This window comes from Hylaeus volcanicus, chromosome 7 (genome assembly GCF_026283585.1).
Source record: "Hylaeus volcanicus isolate JK05 chromosome 7, UHH_iyHylVolc1.0_haploid, whole genome shotgun sequence".
In the NCBI taxonomy this organism is placed as follows: Eukaryota; Metazoa; Arthropoda; class Insecta; order Hymenoptera; family Colletidae; genus Hylaeus; species Hylaeus volcanicus.
Genome location: NC_071982.1, coordinates 6748126 through 6768229, shown reverse-complemented (window position 1 = coordinate 6768229; position 20104 = coordinate 6748126). Strand labels below are relative to the sequence as shown.

The window sequence follows — 20104 nt, the reverse complement described above, 5'->3', positions numbered from 1 at the left end:
GCCGAGGAACGCGTACCACGTCGTTGCGGACGTTTTACGAATAATATATCTGAGAAATTATAGACAATATAGGGACGCCGAAGATCCTGTACCCTAACGCGAACAATTTTCGTTTCAGGTGATGCATCACTGCCGCGTCAAGTTTCCGGCCCAACCCACAGGCAGCACGACGGACGCATCGCCATCTATAATGTCCGTGTAACGCGCCGACAGTCGTCACCTCAGCGCACAGAAGCCATCTAGGCAAAGAGACCATCGTCCTGACGGAACCAGCCTCACGGTCCCAAAGAGGACGCGACATTTAAATAAAACCACATCAGGTGCTCGAACATCTGGCAAAGGAGCAGCACACTCTGAATCCGGTAAATGACTGTCGCTGTATCGTTCGTGGACGTCCGTTCCACGGCGAGAATCACGTACCCGGTCGGGTACGGTAGATACTAGGGCACAGACCAGCGTCAAGATAAAGTCAGATAGGGCGGTCGCCCAGGATGAGCAGGAACGGGCGGTGCCGTTAGTGGTGTACAACATCTCCTCGGAAGGGCCTCTGAAACAAGTGGGGGGCCACACACACGGCCCCCGAAAGGGCCAGCTGGATGGTCTAGCTGACGAGCGGGCGTCGTCGGTACCCGTTTCTAAGATCGGCTCGGAGGACATCGACCAGTCGTCGAGGGAGGACCTCGCCACGACCTGCGGTCCAGGTCTCGCGGAGGCGGATGCTGGACGGGTCCTCAAAGTGGACGAATCGAAGGGCTGCAAAGCGTCGAGGATCGAGTGCAGCGTAGCGTCTAACGGGACGCCAGCGTTGGTCCACCAGTGGCATCGTCAGGAGACATCCAGCGTCGCGTTGGATCTGCAGTTCGCCGTCGACAGCGCCGAGGTCCGTTCGAAGCGGCCTAGGAAGACGTTGGCGGATAGCGGCGAGACGATCGACAAAAGGGGACACTGCCCGACGCACAGGCAAAGGACGCCCGCAGCCGCCATCCCGAGGCATCGCTCGGACAGCACGCGAAGGAATTCCAATCGATCGTGCCGTGTTCATGGTCGAAGGCGGGACAGATCACGAGGAAAAGCCACGGAAAGACAGATCCAGAGTTCGAGGGATTTGACGGCCAATGAGCTCGAGTGCTCGGTCATACGCTTGGAACAGGACCCCATCCTCGAGCCAGTAAGGATCCTCGGTTGCCCACCAGCGGAGGGACTCGAGATATCCTCGTTTCTCGAGCCAGCGCCCAATTGCCTCTATCCAACCATCAACGTCGGTCGAATAGCGACGACCGAGGCGGCCTGCTTCAGCCTCTACGAGCCCAACATCCAGCCGAAGAGTCGCGTAGACAGCATCGCCAAAATCCTCGAGGGTCCCAATCGCGCTGTGAAGGACATTAATAGGAAGATCTTGGCGATGGCACGTGCCATGGCGCCTGCATGGTCGCTGCGTCTGCTAAGCGTCAGCTGCGGTTCCGTGGTCTGCGCCTGGGGACTTCTGTTGATCCTGTCCGTGCTGGGCGGTGGCGCCTCTCACGGTACCGCCCTCGGGAGTTTCGGTCTCGGGAGTTTGTCGGGGACGATGGAGGACATGAACAGTGTTAGATGCCCTTGGTTGTGTACGTGCAACGGTCAGGAGGTCGAGTGCTCTCACCGGGGACTGACGCAGATACCTGAGAACCTGGCCACCTTGCTCCTCGCCGAAAAACTGTAAGTTAAACCTACTTATCGTAATATTAACCTACAACCTTACCTCCGGACTTAAGACTTCGTTAGGATTCGAACACTGGGATTGGACAGGATTCTCTCGCTTAATGGACCAAAAAAAGATCGATGGATACGCGTTTACTGATCTCAGGATCGAGTCGTACGAAGGCCACGTTATTACGCGTCTCATTTCCCGCGACGGGTTTTTTTTTTTTTGCAAGGCAGATGAAACACAATTGGATCCAAGGTACGCAGCTCGATAAACTCGCGTGGCCCTTACACGGCGGTCGCTCTTTCGAACGGATCGAACCACCGGCAAGAAGCGTAATTTAAATGAAATTGCTTTCAGTCGGATGTCGATGCGTGGAAAGAGAATTGAACGGCGGTCGTTAAGCACTCGCTCACATATTTCCTCGCGGTGGGACGGCCGGAGGAACGTCGGTTTAATAGTTTTGCATTTCCTCGGGTGACGGGGGTTGAAGGGGCCGCCAATAAAAACGCAACGGTTGCAATAAAACGCGTTACAACGGTCGCGGGAATAAAATGTCAAGGATATCGTATCCTCGAAGGGCGCCGTCGTTCCGCGTTTTATCGATGATATCGCGTTGGACACTATTACCCCGCGCGAATGTCCACAATTTGCGACACGAAAACACTTCACCCCACAGTGTTGTAATATTACTGAACGCGGATGTCGGACCGCGCGCCGGTCTCGTTTAAGAGCTCCTTACAGAGATGTTTTTAGTAGCTCTCGCATTAGGAGATCCTGGACAGGTCATGAGCTTCGGGTTTTATTAATCTACGTGTAAAACCGAATGGAAAATGTGAAATGGAATTTTTTCGTGCGAGGGTCTGTTCACGAAGATAACGTATTCGAAGTTGTTTGGGGTACACGGCCGGAGCACGCTCGTTTGCAAACTCAATTTCCTCGGAAATGAAGGGTTTTACAAAAAAATTTCATACCACGTTTTTCATTCGTTTTTGAACGTAGGAGCGGCCTCTTGTGCTACTTGTAACAGAAGTTAAACTGCATACATGAACTACCGCTGCTTTTTAACACTCGGTCTCTGTGCTCGCTAAATTCTCTCAAGACTCCGGTATGTACACGCTGTTCAGTTAAACGAAACAGACTCCACTCTAAAACCGCACCGAAGCAGACTGCACTCTTCTCGACACGCACTGGCCAAGCTTAAGGACTCTCACCCTTGCGCAAGTCGAAGCGTATACACTCACACAGCTTGGCCTCTCCGCCGCTACACGCATTCCTCGAAACCCTATTCCTGAATATTTCCTTCTCTCGCCGAGATCTCTCTTACTCCCACGACAGGACAGAGTAATTACTGGCGACATTCGACGGTCATAAATTAGGAGGCGAATATCGATGCGCGACAATTTCACTCGCGACGCGTCGCTTCCCCGATAAAAGATCGCGAACGGGTAAAATAATTTATCAAACCAACAGGCAGGGGGGAGGCAAGGGGGATTCCTTTTCTTGTTTTCCTTTACGGCGATCGAGGTTGCACCGCGGTAAACCCGCTGTAACGGAGGCCCATTAATGACGATCGATTAGCATACGATTAATATGCCGTCGGCAGGCGAAGGGATACCGCGAATAATTAAATCCTCGAAATACATTATTGCCGACGCGCTGGCACGAAAGCATAGTCGCGAAAGGAACGCGAAAAAACTCGACACGCGGAATACGTAATTCCCGTTCGAGATGTTTCTTTTTTCCACGTGTCGCGATATCTCGCCGGCTTCGGCGAAGATCGAGGCATTAACCTCGTTGCACGTCGCTTCCATCGCAATCGAGGATAAAAAAGTTAACGATTACCGCTTTCGAGTGACAATTTTTACATCGCTTTCAGCGATGGGATCACGCCACCCTCTCGGCTTAAATTTTATGTTAACGCGGCGACGTTCCGGGTCGTGATAAAAATAGCTGCCTACCGCGCTTTCAAGTGAACCTGTGAGTACGTCGCTCGAAACCGCGTCTACGCGCGGGTACGAAGTTGTGCTATGGCGTATCGCCAGTCTTCGCAACGACTATCGAGCGTAAACGGGATTTCCAACCTCGAGGGGTTCTACTTCCAGAGTAATCCTATCGCAAGTGTCCTGGTCCGTTGAGAGTCACTGTCCTACCTGTTTGGCCGTAGCGACCCGATGTCAAGATAATTAGGGACTCGAGCGGCCAGATTTCCCTCTTCGTAACCCCATCTAAATCTGCGGTTTGCGGACAGCTAAACAGTCTCGTGTTATACACGAGTGTAGGTACATCGATTGGTAGTGACACGGGCCATCAGAGTTTCCAGCGAATCTCCAGGGGTTGCTACGCGCTCACGCGCGTGCTGATCCTCCTGTGCGCGACGCGTCCCCGCAAGTGGCTAGTTTTAACGAAGCCGCCGAGCTTTCAGAAGCTGTTGCGATAACTCCGGCCTGGCCGCGTCGCGGAAACCTCGATCTCACTTTTTAACGACGTTTGCCGCGATGGAAGTTTCACGATGTACGTGCCACTCGAACTTTCGTTTCAGAACGATCCCAGCTGCCGGCTGACACGAGTGGTTTTCGTTTCTCGACGTCGCAACTTCGAGGTGACCTACTCGAACGCTGGATTTATGGGAAACGTGGTGGTACGGTCGCATCGGATAGGACGTATCATTGCGCCACCTGACCTCATTCTCGTAACTAAAAAACTAATCGCTCGACCTGATCTTGCTACAGGTTGATCGGAGTCACCTGAATACCACACACGTCCCTATCAATCAGGATTGCCCAAACAAACATCTGTAGCGATTCGTTTTTCTTGCGAGGCACTCGAGTCCGGAAGATCGATTATCTGTTTCCACAGGCGCGAACCCTTTGGGTAATAGTTATCAGCGGTAGGGGTGCTTATGATTTTTCGATTAGGCTGCGCAAACAGCACGTGGCAAGAAAAACAATCGTGGCCCGGGCTGAGTGGTCCGGGAAGCCCGGTGTTTTCCCAAGCGACGCCCGCCCCGCGTTTAGGCCTACGCCTAACCAGGAAATATGGTCGGCGCGGGTTTTAGGCGGTGTAAATACTCGCGCCACGTGGAGGACAGGCGTAGCCCGGACGATCGATAACTCGCGAGCCTGTGTAACTCGATTTTTCCAAGGAGCACCCGACGAACGAACCCCTTGAAAAGTTGCGCGAAACATTAACTCGAACTCGCCCAGACGAGCGCCTCGATGTCCTGAAATTGGCTTCCTTTCTTTGAGACCCAATGCGCGTAGCTCCTCGGAGATTCTTCCCGCGAGGGGCTTAATAAAATCCATCAGGTGATAAGCAAGCTAATGATCCAAATTAATCGGATTTACCGCGCTCAAAGAGGCAACGAGAGACGCGTCGGCCCGCTCGATTATCCGAGGAATGAAGAGCGGCTGAAAGGAGAGACGGGGCTCGGTTTCGCGACGCGGCGATGTAGCCTTTGGCCTTGGACCCTCGAATTGTAATTAAATTTTTTCGTCGCGACGACCCGTGGCCGGCGACGCGTGAAATGGAGGAACACACGCACCACGCCATTCGGATTCCTCGAGCGCGATGCGGTGGCCCGCATAGCTACCCACGCCGCGTGAAACTGCCCACATAGAAACACCAAGTAACTACGATAACGATAACAACGATAACAATTAATTGCAACGATGATTAACTTCGGGCTATAATGATACTTCGGAGGCACCGTATCAGGCTACGTGGTCCGAGAGTGAAATAGTCACTTAACACAGCGTACTTGAACTTTCGCACTTGTTTGGGAGAATGACCGGAGCGACGGTTGGTCGCGGACGAACTAAGCAAGCCGTTAGCAACGCGACCGTGTTTTGAACCGATCGGTTATGCCTCTCCTTGCGTCTCCTACTCCCCCTCGAGTGGATCGAACAGCTCAGGTTAGGCGACTGTTTAGGCATACTCGCTGATTGTTTACTTTGACAGCCGCACGTGTTTTCGCTTACCGTATCGCTTCTATTCTTCGAACCGTTTCTTTTGTCTCTCATTTCAAACTCTTATTTCTTTTATTGTTTCCCGAGTCAAGTTCGAGACTTCTCTCGAATACTCACGAACAACCCTCATGATCCTACGCTTAGGATGCTCGCCGGACACGAGGGTTTCCGCGTTCTAGCGTTGATCGGCGAATTAGTCTCGAAATCGTTCGCGGTGGACTTGGGAGCAACTCGGCGGTTTTCATCTCGCAGTTATTTTCCGCGGCCGTGCATAATACCCGGGGATGGGCATGGTATATGGTAACCAGTCGGACGGGAGTTGCTGCATTTTGCTGCCGCAGAAACGGGGAAACGCTCGGCTAACCGCAAATATTTTACGCCGCCTTCGAGCGAGTCTCCCGTGTGTAGCTTCGTTTAGATGTACGCAGTCGCGGAGCCACGCTGTCTCTGGGCCTGGCACGCATCCCCGGGACTGCAGTGTTTGAATTCCTCGCACGTATGCTGCTCGAAGTTGCGGAGAATACGTCTAATCGTGTCGAACGTCCGTGTTGCTTTATCTTCGATTTTCTGCCGAAGAATTTCGCGGTACTTCGGGAGTGGCATTCCTGCGGCACATTAAGGACCGGGCGTATAGCTTTCGGTTAGTATCGTCAAGGGGCGATCGGTATTTGGCCAACGGTGGCACTTAGTATTCGGTATCGAGCATTCTATATTCTATACTCGGTCATCTAGGCAAGAATAGTCTCCAACTCTCTGCTAGCTACTCGGAATAAAGGAACTATTCGTGTATCGTTTCGCGACAATTCCGACCGGTAAAGGAATCAGCCTCTGTTTTATTGAAACACGAGTCCTGTACATTTGCGAACAGAAGCACGTAGTTTCCTCCGTCATCCCAATCTAAACAAACGCAAATAGGTCTATTAATGCAAAGAATGGATAACGGCCGAGGCGTAACGGCTCTCATAAACGCGTCCTCGTTTTCCGTACTGCGAATTGCTCCGCGCAAATTGAACGAGTGCGACAAAGCTGGCTCGATGAACGCGAACCACCTATGCTAATTTTACGGCGCGCTCAAAAGATGCTTAAACTGTTCTAAATGTTCGAGAAGACGGTCCCGGGTGTGCCATTACCGGTCGGAGTCTTTGCCTGTCAGGGCCCCTCAACGCTGTAATTAATCCACCGATCTATAATTAAGTCTATGATAAACGGTGTGTCTGAACGATGATTAGCATTATTATTTATAATAACACGGCGAGCTGTCACGCGTAACGCGCCTCTCAGCGCACGCACCGGCACCGGACAATTAATCACCACTCAAACAACAATTACGCCCGATTATATACCGTCGACTGATCGAGATGTATTGTAATTGGTACACGTTGAATCGACTAGGCGTTCGTACACTACCGTCGAAAAGTTTCTTCCCGCGGCTGGAGATAGTGAAAGTGTAGCTTTAGCTTCCCAGAGTTTCGGTTAAAACCAGGCCTTTCCACTGTCAAATCTTGAAACTAACGCTCCTCGCTGCTTTTTAGAACCATGGTATCCTGGCCATAGATACATTATGTTTTTCCACGGAGAAGGATCGTGCTAAATCTCGCCGACGACGCGATTCCCTGGAAGAAACCTCTCCGTTGGCCCGACGGTAGCAAGTGTTTTGTCGGTCCCCGCACTCCTCGTTTCCTCCCCCGCACTCCTCGTTTCCTCCCCCGCACTTCTTCCGTCAGTTTTCTTTTATTGTTGTCTGTTTGGAGCATACCTACGAGTGCACTTTCATCGAGCCAGGGCGAAACTTCCATTAGACGCTTTCGGAGCCTCCATCGGAATTCAGGGAAGGGTGTCGATACGTCTGGCCTGCACGATTCCCTACCTGAGGTCTGTCCGGTCCATTCTGATGGTGAAATTAATGGTTTTTCACGCGAGTGCCCGGGTCAAACAAAGAATTATCGAACGGGAGAGGGGCGGGAGGTTGGCTGCATTTTTTCACGTTAACAGGACCGAAAACTCCTCGAATTTCTCTCGTTGACAACTGTTGGCGTGCTCACTGTTTTTCACGTGGGTATCATCGACCATTTTGCCGCGCGTCCGTCCACTTCATTATCTGGTAATTAGTTAATCGCGAGTGACATAGACTATCGACCGACCACCCACGTGGAGCACGCTCCATCCACTTCCCGAATTCCCTAGACCTGCTCCAAGCACTCGTTTATACGGGTTCGTTCTTCCCATGCTGCATTCCAGTCGTCAGCCATACGCAAGATCGATTACCCGATCCTCCGTTTTCTCAGGATGTGCAGTCGCGAGTTTCTTCGCGCTTGGTCTCTTCCACGAGCGGAGCCGTTCGCCCGAATTCCCCAATTTAATTTAAGGGGGCTGTTTTTACCGCTGGGATTAATGGGTTTTCTCGACGCGTGACAAGCGACCGGTCAAACAAAGAATTGGTCCCGAAAGAAGTCGCTGCATTTCTTCGTATCCTCCTTTCCCCTCCCCTCCTCCTCGCTCTGTGCCCCTGGTCGTTCCCTTTTTCGGATTCCGGCATAATGAACTCCTGCTGCGCGCTTCAAGAGCCCGGGCGCTCTTTCACGGATGCATCCGTCGCGCTTTTTCGCGGTCGTGGAGCGTTTTTGCGGGGACCAGCTTTTGGAATTAATTAGAAGTAGCAGCGGGTGAACGAGCGCGGCACGTGACCGCGCATCGGGCCGCGAGCATTACCGAATTTTCTGGAATATTTTATTTCCGCCGTTTACACGTATCTTTTTATGCGCGGACACGTTTTAAAATTCCTGCAGATTGCTCGGCTGCCCGGTGGTCCCCTTTTTATCTGCCCGTTACATCGACCCAAGCGCGGACGCTTATGGTACTACCGATTTCATTCGGTCGGTGTGAAAGACTCTTGTGGAGCTAATAGTTCGCTTGCTGGACGTGCGCTGACGCTAGTAGCGAGCGGTGGCGCTAGTAGCAAGCGGTGGCGGTAGTAGCAAGCGGTGGCGCTAGTAGTACTGGGTCCCATGTGGCGCCCCCATTGCAGGAGCTGCTCAGTAAAGGGCCTATTCGCATAAGTTTCGACTCTACCAACTATTTACGCTGGTAGGGACTCTCAGTAAGAGTCTCGACTCTGCCGAGTATCCACGTAGGTAGAGGACCTCAAAAAATTCTCAACACGTTTCTTGGCTACCTTGTCCTCTGTTTTGCAGTCCTCCTCCGAGATCCCGCTCCCCAACGTTAATACCACTAAAGAGCACTTAGAGCGGCGTATGGCACAAACGGGCAAGAAGTTCCAGGCGCAGTTTTCGCGAAATCGCCGATATAAATCAGAATTAGGGCTCACGGGTGCCAGGGTACGGTCGATTTAGTCAAAGGATGTCGATCCACGAGCATAAGGGCGCCGCTGTCAGCGGACAAATCTCCGTTTAGAGGGGCCATTGTCAGAGGATTATGCGCCCATGGAGATTCCAGCCGGCCTCGCACGGAGCCGCCCGCGGAACCCGTTTCGGGATCGTCAGATTTCGGATTTTCAATTGGGAGAGACCTGTTGAAGGGTGGCTCGACGGTTAGAACGGGCACATTTTACGAGATTATCGACCGGGGCTAATCCGGCCGAACGTTAACGACTGCCGAAGTATTCCCTCGGAAAATGTTTCCGCTCAATTACCCTTCGCTCGCGTTAAATTTCGTGCATTCGTATTATCGTTGGGGGGGGGGGGGGATTCACGCACGCGCGAATACGCGTACCTGGTCTTTTATTGTCGTCTAAACGGTTCAATTATGAAGTGGTCGATCACTGTTCATCTTTATGGGATCGAGGGTTCTTTAGTACCCTCAATTGGAAGTGGATAGGTCGGGCTGGCTCGGGTTTACCACGCTCTTTGAGTCATTGCGTAATGGTGAAGAGCTTGCGATACCTGGCAGCTGATGTCAATCCTCGCGGAACTGTACACCCACGCTATCAAATTGCAATTCCAGACGCTGCCTGTTTTCCCTGCAGGAGTATCTCAGCAAGGAATCGTGCATCTCGACTATCAAGCTGTCCGATGCGCACATGACGATCAGGAATAATACTGGAATGGACGATCGAGCCGCCGTGGAATACGCAAAGACAAAGAATCGCCGGGCACGTCGAGTTACTTCTCTGCGCGACACGGCTCACGGGCCAGAAATAAATCCACGTGACCGCTTTGATCGTAACTTTCTCACTCTTAGCTGGTGTAGCCGGCCCTGCCGAGCATCGTCGTCGCGATATTCTTCGAGGAATATCCGGAATCTCTGGCCGGGAGGCGAGCCACGGGCGCGTAAATAACGGGAAAGGGGGCAGGGACGGTAGTTGGATGATGTAGAACATCGCGGTTTTCACCGCGGAACGCCCCTGGACTTTCGGATCGTGTCCTCCACCCCAGGGGGGCGAGACTGAGTCCGCCTCGACGCGCATGAATCACGTGGTGCATGCAAATGAAAAAGGTGCGCGGGGGTGGACGCGACTTTCAAAAGATCGTAAGTGTCGGTCGGAGGGAGGAAGCGCCGTGACGGACGAGGAGGGTACGGTATGGAAGAGGGGGGGGGGGGGGTAAAGAGACATGGGGAGAGACGGCAAGGATTCTTTTTCTGCGGTGAAAATGTTGCTTACAGTGACTTCGGTAGCCGAAATTTATTACGGCGTTGCGTCACGTGTCTCCCCCCTTGAGAACACCGCTTATACAAAGGCTTGCGTAGAGGGGTATTTACGGACTCCATCAGGGATGGTTCAACGATCTTAAGTATCAAGTACGAATCCGGTTCGTTTCGAGTTCCATCGTACAAGTTGGTCTTGATAAGGAACGTCACCTAATTGGCAAGCTCAGATTGCGACGCAACTGTGGCTACCCTCAATGTTACGGAAGATGAATATGTAGTTGAAGATGCTGAAAGAACACGGGTTGAAAGTAGGATTTGCGTGCACAAAGGTGACCTTGACCGGCTGATAGATTCAACCCGGGCATCCATATTTTTCGCCGCCATTCCATTCTAATGGGAGAAAGATAGCGAGTGGCAACAAAGTCGCAAGGGTAGACATTTCCATGCATTTTCCCGGGCGATTTCCCCGCGCAACGTCTTCGTTCCTCTCCATTCTCCCTTTGAAATTATTTTTTTTCCTTCGCCCGTGCGTCCGGCGCCATTAACATTTATATTGCTTCGCCTTCCGCTTCCTCCGTCCGCGCTCTACATTTTTTGGACAATACGTACCGCCCGTCGCGAGCCGCGCGAGATTCCACGCTCCGAAAAAGCTATTGTTGCTCGACGCTGGCCGTGTCGAGCGCGTCGCGACGCCACACCTGAGGGGGGAGCGAGGGAGGGGCGAGAGACGGCCGTCACCGTGTGAATTCGTCCACGCTGACGGATCGCACGCCCCGTGAAACGAGATTTCGAAATCAATCGCAACGAAATCCTGACCCCTCGATCGTCGATCCGAATGCTCGCTTTATATTCGCACCCAGGTTGCCTTTTGTCGCGCGAGGACAAGGCTTCCTTCGGGGCACGGCTCGGTTCTTTTTAGGTTAGAGTACTCGAGCCGAGCTGCATTATGGCGTCACAACGAGCATCTTTGTCGTTCGAGTGTCGTTAAAGTTTTACGAAATGCAGCCATGCGTTGCTCGATCCGCGGTGGTTCGAATGGATCCCGTGGTAATATTTCCGTTGGTCGAACGCTTCAGGCGCGGTTTGCAAGGCGAGTAAGGCGGACTTACTTTTCGATTTTACGGTGAGAACCGCTGTCGCATAACGCTATAATACCGTCGTCTAGAGGGCTATCGGAAGCGCGCATTGGTGCTTTAAGATTCATCGTTGAACGATCACGGATCACGGGACAAAGAGGGAGGCGATATTTCTGCAGCGAGGTAGGGATGAGGCGGTGGGGGCTGGCTGTCGCTTATTTTTCTCGAGCGAGAATCTGGCGAGCGATGATGCGCGGGTGTTGAGCGCGAGTAAGATTTATGTGGGCAGCGGCCAGAAGGAAAATAAGTGCAGGCGTTGCGACGAGATATTAGAGGATCGAACAGGATGACAGCCAGGACAAGGAGGGCGGAAGAGGTGGGCGGGAGAATGAAAGGGAAGTGGGTCGTCCGAAAGACGAGCAAACAAAACGCATACATACGTATATCTGCGGCGTCTGTCAAAACAAGCGACGCGGCGAGAAGGCTATCCGAACTGCGCCCATCAGCGCCCTCCTTGGTGTCCCCGTAATTTTTCTCGCTCATCCTGGCTGCTAAATGGACGCCACTGGGCGTTGGATGTCGACTTGTCGAGGTTTCGCTGGGAGAATAATTCAGACTTGAAGTAGCGTATTATACAAAGTTATTGCACTACTTTTTACTTATTACTAGCTTATTTCCATTCTTCTTATTATCGTCTTACATGACTACTGCATTGTCTTAATACTGTTTGCAGTATCTCTTACTTCTCATCTATTGGGCCCCGCTGGCCCCCTCTAGCTCGGGTACCTCGGGGTTGCTAAGCCCGTACTGTAGCTACAAACACCGCTACAGCTCCCGAGGGTCGTAGTTCAGTCTTGGGCCTGAGGACCATCCAAACCCCGTGGGCCTTAAGCCGAGTTTTGCAAATGGGACTTTCACCTTTGATTCTAAAAAAATAAATATACATGTCCAATTGAGTAATCTCCCCCTTTTCGAAGTCGGTTAAAAATGTCTCCATTTAGAGGGCCCAACCTAGGCCTCGGGCTTAAGAGAATTGTTTATATAAACATCTTTCCACGCATCCAGCGTATCAGGTGTCGATCGATTTTTGTCGGTCGTATATTCCAACAGGAAGATTCCCGATTCGTAGATTCCTGGATCTCACTTGATCATTCGACATCATTTCCAGCAGGAATGGTAGAAGTTCGGTGTGGTCATTATCAATTCAACACGCATTACCATAATTACACCGCGATCTAATAGTCCATTGGAGTCATTATCGGACTCTTTCTCCGGTACGTTGAAGACTCCATTCGCGTACCTTTGATCGACCCGCGGTGAGCCCATCGATTAATTACACGCATCGTGTATACGGGGTGTCTCGTTTTAATCTCCCCCGAGTGATTACGCGCGTGGCTGTCAATCATTGGAACCCTGCTTCCAGAAATACGGTCGGCATGATTTTATTCCGAGTGGAGACACATTTTAAGTAAAATCGCTCCAGTTTTTCGCTTGAAAATTGTCACTTGAAAGCGGCCATAGTCGCGTTCCTCTTTTTTTCGGACCATGGAACCTCCGAAAAGTTCGTCATCCTAGGGCAGAGGGACGTAATTGAGGAATCCTACTGGACTCTCGAAACACCTCCGCGCGGGATCGATCGTCTCGCCGAGAGATTCGAGAGCTCTTAAGGAATTTGGTCGTAAGCCTGGATTAAGTTATGATGGTCTTCCATCTCAATCCCCCTCGGCTTTTTTTCCGCGTCGACGTCGCGAAGATACACTGGGTAGAAATTCACTTCCGTTCCGGGGCTGTCTCAGCAGCGATTTCGTCGTTATTGTTTCCCTGGGAGAGGGAGGCGGGGTTGAAAATAATGGCGTCGAGGAGGGGGGGAGGGAGGAGAAGAGGCCAGGGAAAACACGCCGACCGAAACAATTAGGAGATCGCCTTTACGGACTTGTTCCTCGGTACTCGGCAAATATAGGGGATGAAAGGAATAGTTTGTTCTTAATGCTGGAGCCGAGGGAGCAGTCTGTGCTTAATGCAGTGCCACGTGATTTGCAAGAAGGCGTTGCGTTTTTAAGGAAAACAAATGGGCTAGCAGTTGTAGCATACCGTTTCTAGTTTACGGCAACATATCTCAAAAATTCCGTCGACTAAAGTGTCAGCAGAGTATCATCAATTTTCTTCTCAGCTGTTACATGCGACGCGCGTGAACTAATTGAACACACACACACACACACTATAGTAATGTCTCGTTAGACGCACAAGCTCGGGACTGACCTTGTGGTGCGAATTACGTCGTGTTTGGTCTCGGTTTAATCAGAAAAATGTCAGGAACGTTATGGTGAAAGTTTTACAACAAAAAAGGCTCATCGTTGCATTATATTGCCTCATATTATATATACCTCAAGAGTTATACCCCCAGTGGTGGGGCTGGTTTCAGTGCACTTATCCTGAACAAATTTGTGCGTTACAAGTTACTGTATTTCGATTAATCGAAGGTTGTTAATTGGCTCCAGTTATATTATTATTACTTTTCGGGTGCGTTTCTTAAAATCCATTTCCAGTGGGATTAGCGATCCTCTAATTACGGCCACCAGACTATTAGGATCTGATGGCCTATCAGGATCCAGTCGCATCACCATCAAATTTCAGCATCGAGCTGCTCGCCGCGGTCTCGCGAGTCTCACCCCAAACGTTCCAACGAGTTCCCTCTGAGACGAGGAAACGTAGACGCGGTTCGCCTTATCGAGAGCGCCGTCCGGGATATCATTTCCGCCGGAAAATTACCATCCCTTGTGAACGGAACGATCTTTCGCTACGGGGATGACAGAAACGCCTCTTATTGCTGCGTCTGATGACGAGACGTCAAGGGTTTCGGGGCCCGGTTTCCATCGCAACGTCGATACGCTCTCCTCTTCGTGGAAGACGTTTAATCGCGCTGTTGGGAAATGTGATGCGCGGAGGGAGCGTAAAGGATCGTCTCGCGCCGTAAAAGAAGAAATAAAAAAAAAAAAAGAGGAAGAGGAAAGCAGAGGCTGGGGTTTAGTTTTTTGTGCCCTGTTTGATTCACGCGAAACACAGCGAACAGGTAGTAGGTGGAAGCAATATCGTGGATGCCTCACGTGTCCTTGGAAGCTGAATCATCCCTTTCACAGCCTTCCCGTCGAGGTATCGATCTACCTCGTGTCCCGTAAAGTAAGTGGAAAGGCGACTTTGTAATAAAATTGTATTTGCGCCGTGTATCTCCGTGTGTTGGCCGGGTCGACGCGAAGTTCCAAAAACGCGGATGATCTTTGCGTGGGTTGGGTGTTACTTTGTGACGCTGAGACGGTATAATATACCATGTTGTACGAGTTACAGGGAGTCGTAGGGGATTGATCCATGAGGTTTCATCGCGTAAACAGTGACAGCGAATGGCATGTGTCATACGGTACAGTCCTGCTGCGGGCTTCCGAAAATCTAGGTTTAAAAATCGACCGGCAAACCGTTCCCCCGAAAGAGAAATTTCGCGGTTCGTCGAGGCTCCCAGGGAAAAATGCGGCTGGACAATTACTCGGGTAAACGAGCGGTGGCCAATTAACCGAAGATTCGCCGCGGTCTCCCGAACGCCCGGAGCTAATTCGACCAGCTTACTTTTGTCGTCGTGGATCGTTAACAGTCCCGTTTCGTCCGAATTCGTGGCAAATCATTAGGTTTTTTTCTCTCCGCAAAAGACAGGGACTAATTAAAATTCGTTAGCATAGATTTTCGACAGGCGAGCCCGACTTGCAAAAAACAAAAAGTGAAAAGCTCATCTTGACTACGCTAATTCGGTCAGTAATCCGGGTTAAAATTCGATCAGTTATGCCTAGAGTTGTTCAACAATGTAATTCCAAATTGTGAATTACGGTCTTCGCGAATAGATAAACATTTTCGTGGTTCGTTCTCGCATATCCAGCGTACGAGCGAAAGCGTGAAGAATCGCGATCCACGGTCGATCTATCACGGCGATCTCCGCACCTCTAAGTGCGCGAAAACACAGAGAGCGCGTCGGTGGAATCCAAGCGATCCTCCAAAGCGTAGAAAGTATAAAATCCAAACAGCCAACACCGCCGTCGGGTATAGTTATTTGTTCAAAGGCGAGCGTGCCAGCGTTTCTCAAGCCGTAATCGCGCACCGGAGGAACACACCTCTGGCTCCGCCTTAATTTATTGCCGCAGCGCCGCTTCGAACTCCATTTATACTATATCATTGCACTTTCCAGTCTCTTCCTCCCTCGTTCGAGACGCGCAATTAACGATCGGCCTCTAAGTATGCGGCGCGAACCGTACGAGACCTAGATACTTTACCGCGTGTCTCTTAACTCAGCAACGCGCACGAAGTATCGAGCAATCCAGTACGATTTTTCAATTTTTCTTGAATCAGTCCTGGAGTAGTCCTAGAAGTCTCAGTAGTCCTGGAAGAAGTCAAAAAAATATCGTGTTTAATATTATGAAAGGGTTGTCGGTCTCAGTCATCTCCTTTATTTTTCCTTAACCTTACTCAAATGGGATACACGAAAGTGAAGATTGACGGTGGTCGCTGATTATGAATCTGACATCAGAATTTCGAAATTCAAAATGACGGATTCAATATGCCCGACACGTGAGTTGTATCCATTTCAATACATCAGCTTTCATTTTTTGAATTTTGGTCAGGTTTTTACGATTTCGTATCTCTGTGAGCTGGCTTGAAAATGTCCTCCCAAACAAAATCCTAGAAAATTTGAAAAAACCTAGGTAGTAAACATCACGGATTCGCCATTACTCTCTCGCGAGAAACCAATAAACGAGAGTCGCTCGACCCACCCAGGAGGTTGTCGTGTCGCTAAATCAGCTCTCTGCAGCATCCCGAATAAATGGGACAGAAACTTTGCACCCAAGATTCATGGAGTCGAATCATTTTCTTGGTTATGCTTGCGGGACGTGTGTTTATCGGGAATAATGTTCGACGCATAACGCTCGTTTCTACTGAATTTCATGCAATATTTCTGGCGAACAAACACGGAGTCGAATAAACGTCAAGCTGTCCTCTCCGTTGGACCGTAAATCGATGGGAATCCCGCGTCTCGTGTACCTTTTACATCGGACGCCCAATTTTATCCGAGCATTTGGCAGTTCCTGTTTAACCCTTTCTCATGGACCTGGTGCTCGATCCCCAGGTGAATAGATACTTCGTTCTCCTCGAGACACGCTATCTTCTATATCCCTGATCAGGACAGGTCAACAACTGCCACTCATCGTTACAGAATCACTCTTCGCACGAATGTAAAGATTATAATGACTGTGATTCAGAGTTTTGGGTTACACACACTTATAGATAAATATATTGGAACAATAATAAAATAAGATAAACGTTATTCGTAGTACAATACCAGTTGTTGATCATACGACTATCGGCTGAGTCAGCTTGGAGATCAGGTTCCGGGATCACTTGTGCGAGGCCGTTTGTCGGCGTCCGACACTCGGATTCATTCGGATCCCAAGAAATAATTCCGAATCGCGCAACGTACGCATTCCTAATCCATGCCCAATCGATGAAAAGGGGCACTCTTCGGCAGGGCCGGGATGTAACACAGTTATCCTTTCGAACGCTCGTCGCAGCAAACACGGAATTGCATCCTAAACGCAAAGTTTTCCTTCCAAAAGCGCAAAGCCCGGCTATGCAATTTTCAACGCGTCCGAAGCATCCTTCAAAACAGAAGCGTTCAAACAAAAGCGCAGCCGAGCGTTTTTCGAACTTCGATGGCTAATCCCGTTTGCACCACTCGAGGAGAGCCTTCAGTCAGCAAACTGATCCAGAGGCGAGCTGCAATCGAGAGCAGCTGCAGCATTGCAAAACTTTGTCCCGACCATATTACGACTCCTCTTAACGAATTTAACCGTCAAGTCGTAACTTGACGTTTGAGTTTCGTACGACAAAGGAGGCGGACGAAGATGAGGCGACGAGGATGGAAAGGGGGGGGGGGGAGGGAGGTGGATGACGATGGCGTCGACATCTTACGCCATCGGTCCCCGGAATAAACTTTGGGTTTATGCTGACGTACGTTGCTCGCGAGTGCACCGATGTCCTTCGACTTCTATGGCGCTGCCAGGCATTCCTTCAGCGTCTTACATCGGAGACACTGAGTGTTTCCTCCATTTCCACCGTGAGAGCTCTCCTGGCGAAACGTTTGACAGTAATTCGGCCCGTTTCGAGCCGTCGCGGCGTTACGAGCACGTCGTTATTTATTTTCATATAGGGGCTCATTTGTTCCCCGAGGAGCGCTGTTTTTCACCGCGATCGAGCCTCGGGATCTCTTTCATCCGAAGTTTAGCGCCACTCGGTGGTTTAATGCATCGCCTGTCGCGGGAATTTTCTACGCGACGGTGTCCGAGGCACTGCCGCTTCCAAGGTTCTCCAAACAACTCCGCCGAGTGACTTACACCGTACGGTTCGACGTGCTTTGTAAATTGGCTGCCGCGTTTTAGAGCCACCCTGTGCAATGCGAGCGTAGTTTACGTTATTGACGGGCACATTTGCATGCAAACAAACGAACATTGCAGAAACACCGCTGCATTCGAAGGGTCTCTTTAAGTTGCCCGGATGATCCGGTCGCGGGGCCCGCAACTGGAAGGGCAGGGGAACGGTATTCAATATCCCTTGTCTCCCTTTTGTTAATCAATGTTTATATCATTGCTTTGAGTCAGCAGTTACGATAACTAGTGGTCGGAGTATTTCTGCAATAGAATTTGAAGAGTCTCGTGGGAGAGGGAGCTGCTTAAACGCAATGACGCCATCTAAGATGGAACGTTAACACTTCACCGACTGATAGCGTTTGGACGTATAATTAAATTTAATATTTTTTTATTTTCATGACGTCAGTATTATGCAATATTTATATTATCCATTAGAATATTGCACTCATCGTATATACATTTTTCATTTGACTCGACACCTTTGTCCTTGTTATCATAATTCATAAAATAAAAGGAGCATATACTGATAAGAAAGTCATAGCAAAAAGACGATTAATAGGCTACCGGGTCGGTAAAGTGTTAACTTTCTAGAACGAATCGAACCGTACCCCTTCGACTACGATACAAATTCGTAACATCGTTGAAAATTCAACGAGAACACGAGAGCCACAGTCGAATTCCACGCTTATCTTCATCCCCAATTCCGAAATTCGACCAGCGACGACCAAAGGAGCATATCTCGTTCAAAAACCAGGTCTGGGATTCAATTCCGCGATTGACCACATGTTCGCGCCGCAACAAAAGACTGGATAACGAGATACAAAACCGGACCATATATCTCGAACCGTCCGTGCAGATTAGCATCGACGACCATGCGGCGATAAATCTCCGTTTCGGGAACACCGGATCAAACCGAAAGCAATTACGTCGCTTCGTATCCGGTACGCAATAGCGTGCAGCAGGTGCCGTTGCCTGCCAGAGGAAGCGGCCCTTTTAATGGTCAGATCTTAAGTAATAAACCTAATCGCCTCGGTATTGTGCGTCGGGCCATTTCAGGCTCCGAAACGGCGAGTGGGGAGGGAAATTGTCGACTAGACGCACCTGAGGGCTCAAAAAGGAAGCTCAAGCGTCTTGCGTCGGGCCATAAGGCTGACCACGACTTGGACTACGTCTGGGTTGGGTTCAGATGTTCGGATCCACAGGCTAGCTAGTCCGCGTGAATGTTCAAGAAGCCTTTACCTAGGCATCGTCTCGATCGAGACAGCTTCATCTTGGACACTGTCCAGAGAGCAACTGCGATGACGCTGTCCTCCCACGCGATTTCCAGCAAGACCACTTGGCCCACGTTGGGGTCTTAGGCGAGTATAACGCGCGATTCATAGCGGGCTACCGATCCGCGAGGTTAATGGGATTCGTTTGGCTATAGCTCACGCCTGCTTATCGTTACGCTGGGATGCCTGGACAATGAAATAATCGCCGGAGCGTGCGCTCCTTTAAGTGGTTGTCCGCGGATTAGCCCCGGCGGGCTGCCGCGTTCCTCCGATGATGATTAACAGTCGCCATTAAGCTTCGACGGGAGCATCCGGAATCAGAGATCGAACCGAGAAGCCGGTGCCCGGTTAACGACTTCCCTCCTTTGATTTAAACGCGGCCGGGAAAGTGGCGGGAAATTGGCTTTCTTCGTCGTAAAAATTGTTAATAACCCTCGCTTCCTGCGCGCGCGCACCACGAGCCTATTTCGACGCGGGAATGTCAAGGCGGCGGAGTTGACGGCCTTTCGTCGCGTCGCCCGGCGTCTTTTCTGGAAAAGGGCGTACCTACAGCACGAGTGATTAACCGCTCGCGCATTTATTTCTCGCTGGGCAATTTGTCGCGTTAATTAGCCGTGTAACGAGGGCCTAGACACGCGTCGCCGTCTTGCGGATACTATGCCCGCCGTCGCTCTCCCCTCTCTCCCTGTACCGCGCCCCGTTAGACCCCCATTGACGCGCGTTCTTGCGCGCCATCGCGCCGAGAAAAAGCTGCTCTCGACGGATACGCGGCCAACTGGCTCCGTAACTCACGTCGGGATTCAAATGAGTTACGGATCCCATTCACCTGGGGCGTGTTAAGCGACCGCGAGCCGGACGAAAATTTCAATTCGCGTCCCATCCTGATCCCATTTTGCCGTTCATGCTTTGTCTTCGTCGGGCGTGCCACTTTGCTCGTGGTTGGATGCTGAGTCGTCTGGGTAGAGGTGAATTATTTACGTTCCGGAGACGAGGTTTCGCGCGAAGATCGACGGAGGATCGCGTCCCTCGGGGAGGAGTACCTAAA

General features: G+C 50.8%; 1 protein-coding gene across 2 annotated transcripts in view; it reads left to right on the top strand.

The window, feature by feature from the left end:
• The first annotated feature begins 371 nt into the window (after positions 1-371).
• The window catches only part of LOC128880331 (protein slit), a 346273-nt gene continuing 326540 nt past the window's right edge, over positions 372-20104 (top strand). For both annotated transcript variants that reach the window (XM_054130316.1, XM_054130315.1), the window contains exon 1: positions 372-1695. In XM_054130316.1, the coding sequence (XP_053986291.1) occupies positions 1403-1695 (293 nt within the window). In that variant the 5' untranslated portion in view covers positions 372-1402. The remainder of the gene's footprint in view (positions 1696-20104) is intronic.